Below are 2,169 nucleotides of genomic sequence, written 5' to 3'. Positions count from 1 at the left end.
ACCTCCCCACCCCACCCCCGGAATCTCTGTTTCGCAGTCTTACCTTTACCTCTGGTATCGTCAGTTTTGTTGTATTTTTTTTTTAAATTTAAGGAATCTAATTCAACCTGAAAACTACTCCTTTGCGAACGTTAGGAGACCATGTGATACATAACTGTTCACATGATTTGGCTTCTGCGACATTTTGTGGGTGGTTAACAGGTGCGCCAATGTGATTTGCTTTACCATAAAACATCTATAGACCTTACTTCTCCTCCTTTTCTTTGAAAGTTACTCTATAGTAACACCTCAAATCTTCAACACTTATTTGACCTACAGACCTCAACATACGTAAAGGACCACTTGCAAACACACTGAGTGGTCTTCTTGGGTCAACCTGCGTGTGGGCGTTCTTGGACTGATCCGGAGGCTTGATGGCGCTGCCTCAGGCGGACTATGCCAGAGTGTGACACTGCAAGCCTTCTGACTACTTCTCAGGCCCCAACTCCATCATGCAGCCATGCCATAGCTCTGGCACGATCATCAAAGTATCTCAGCTTTCGTCTTGGAGCATATTGATGCGATACTGGGTTTTGCGCAAACGGTGGTTTATATTGCCACCAAAGTGAGCAGAGTTCGAGACCGTACGTCCGTTTATCACGTGCACCAGAAATTTAAACTGAGGAATGTCCATGGTGTAGCGAGCACACAAGTCGATAAAAACAGCAAATTGGGCTAAAATTTCCCGAGCATTTCCCTGCTGCACGTGGTGGTTTGGGTCCTCTAGGAGGCTTTTGCAGTATGCATTGGTACCCCATTAACACTTTCAGAGCAAACAATTTTGATACATTTCTTGCTGTCTTTTTTCGGATTTTAAAACAGTCACGGCTGTCTGTCAAGGTGGTCCTTAAATTATGTTGAAGTTTACTTTTGTTTTCATTGCAAGTGTCGTGAAACATTTTCGAAAACCAAACTCTGCAGCACTCACTCTTTGAGACTCGAACATAATACAGTCTTCACAAAAAAGTTTAGGACCACTTACAAAAGTGCACTCAAAATAAAAACCAGGAAATCAAATTGCGCCTTCTTTGACACACATTTAATTCATCAATCCATAAGAGCCAAAAACAATTTTATCACAATCGAGACCAAAACGCGTAATTCCCAGCGCTCAAAAGGGATCCACCCTCAAAATCGAAAATCACAAAAGAAAGGGTCTCAAAAAGTCTCAGCAATATCAAAGAAAAAGACCAGTTCAAATTCGTGAATGTCTATGGAATTGTCAGAAGTGCATGTGTCCACCATTCACGGCAAGGCAGTCAAGGCATCTTGACTGGGCAGCGGTATCTGCAGGAGATCTTTCGACCTCTGGTCGTCACGGCGCTGCAGCAGATTGGGCCTGCTGCTCTCCTTTAGGACGACAACGCCACTCCGCACAGGTCCAGGGCCGTCAACACCTTCGTGCTGCAGGCGGGGATTACCCGCATGGTCTGGCCAGCCAACAGTCCAGACCTCAATCCTATCGAACAGTGTTGTAGGCTGAGTTTGATCGGAGAGTTCGGGAGAACTACCCTTTGCCCGCCAGCAGCTGCTTGGATGGCAGTAACAAAAATGGAACAACATCCCCCATGCCTTTCTTTTTTGTGATTTTCAATTTTGAGGGTGGGTTCTTTTTGATTTTCAATTTTGAGGGTGGGTTCTTTTTGAGCCCTGGGAATAATGCATTTCGGTTTTGATTTTGATGAAATTTCTTTGTTGCACTCATAGATTGATGAATTAAATGTATTATAAAGAATTAATAATTTGATTAGCTGGTTTTTATTTTTCGTGCACTTTTGCAAGTGGTCCTAAACTTTTTGTGAAGACTGTATTTCATTTTACCCACTCGACAAGCGCCGGGAACACTTACAAAAACTGAACTCTTCTTTGACTTACTCAACAGCGGTCTTTCCATAGATCTTGATACCATCGGGAAGTCGATGTAAGGGCTCTGCCACGTAGAAGACTTTGGGGTTATTGCTGATGATGGCGGATGTGTAGGTGGAGCCACTGCGGCCCATTGTCAGCAACATCAGCTGGCGTTTGGGTGACTGCGAGTCTTCTGAGGGAGAGAGAGAGGGCGTTTGTGTGTGTGCTTGAAAGTGTTTGTGCATACGTGTGTGTGTGTGTGTGTGTGTGTGTGTGTGTGTG

The 2,169-nt window shown here is 44.4% G+C and overlaps 1 protein-coding gene across 1 annotated transcript in view; it reads right to left on the bottom strand.

Annotated features, from left to right (window-relative positions):
• LOC101856268 (carbohydrate sulfotransferase 5) overlaps positions 1-2,169 on the bottom strand; it is a gene marked incomplete in the record, with an annotated part of 27,736 nt that overhangs the window by 8,595 nt on the left and 16,972 nt on the right. Inside the window, 1 exon segment of the mRNA XM_005099955.3 lies at positions 1,915-2,080. Within this exon segment, the coding sequence (XP_005100012.2) occupies positions 1,915-2,080 (166 nt within the window).

The sequence above is a fragment of the Aplysia californica genome, unplaced genomic scaffold (genome assembly GCF_000002075.1).
Source record: "Aplysia californica isolate F4 #8 unplaced genomic scaffold, AplCal3.0 scaffold00231, whole genome shotgun sequence".
NCBI classification, from domain to species: domain Eukaryota; kingdom Metazoa; phylum Mollusca; class Gastropoda; order Aplysiida; family Aplysiidae; genus Aplysia; species Aplysia californica.
Note: the sequence above shows the minus strand (reverse complement) of the source record. Positions and strands in the feature narration are given on the sequence as shown.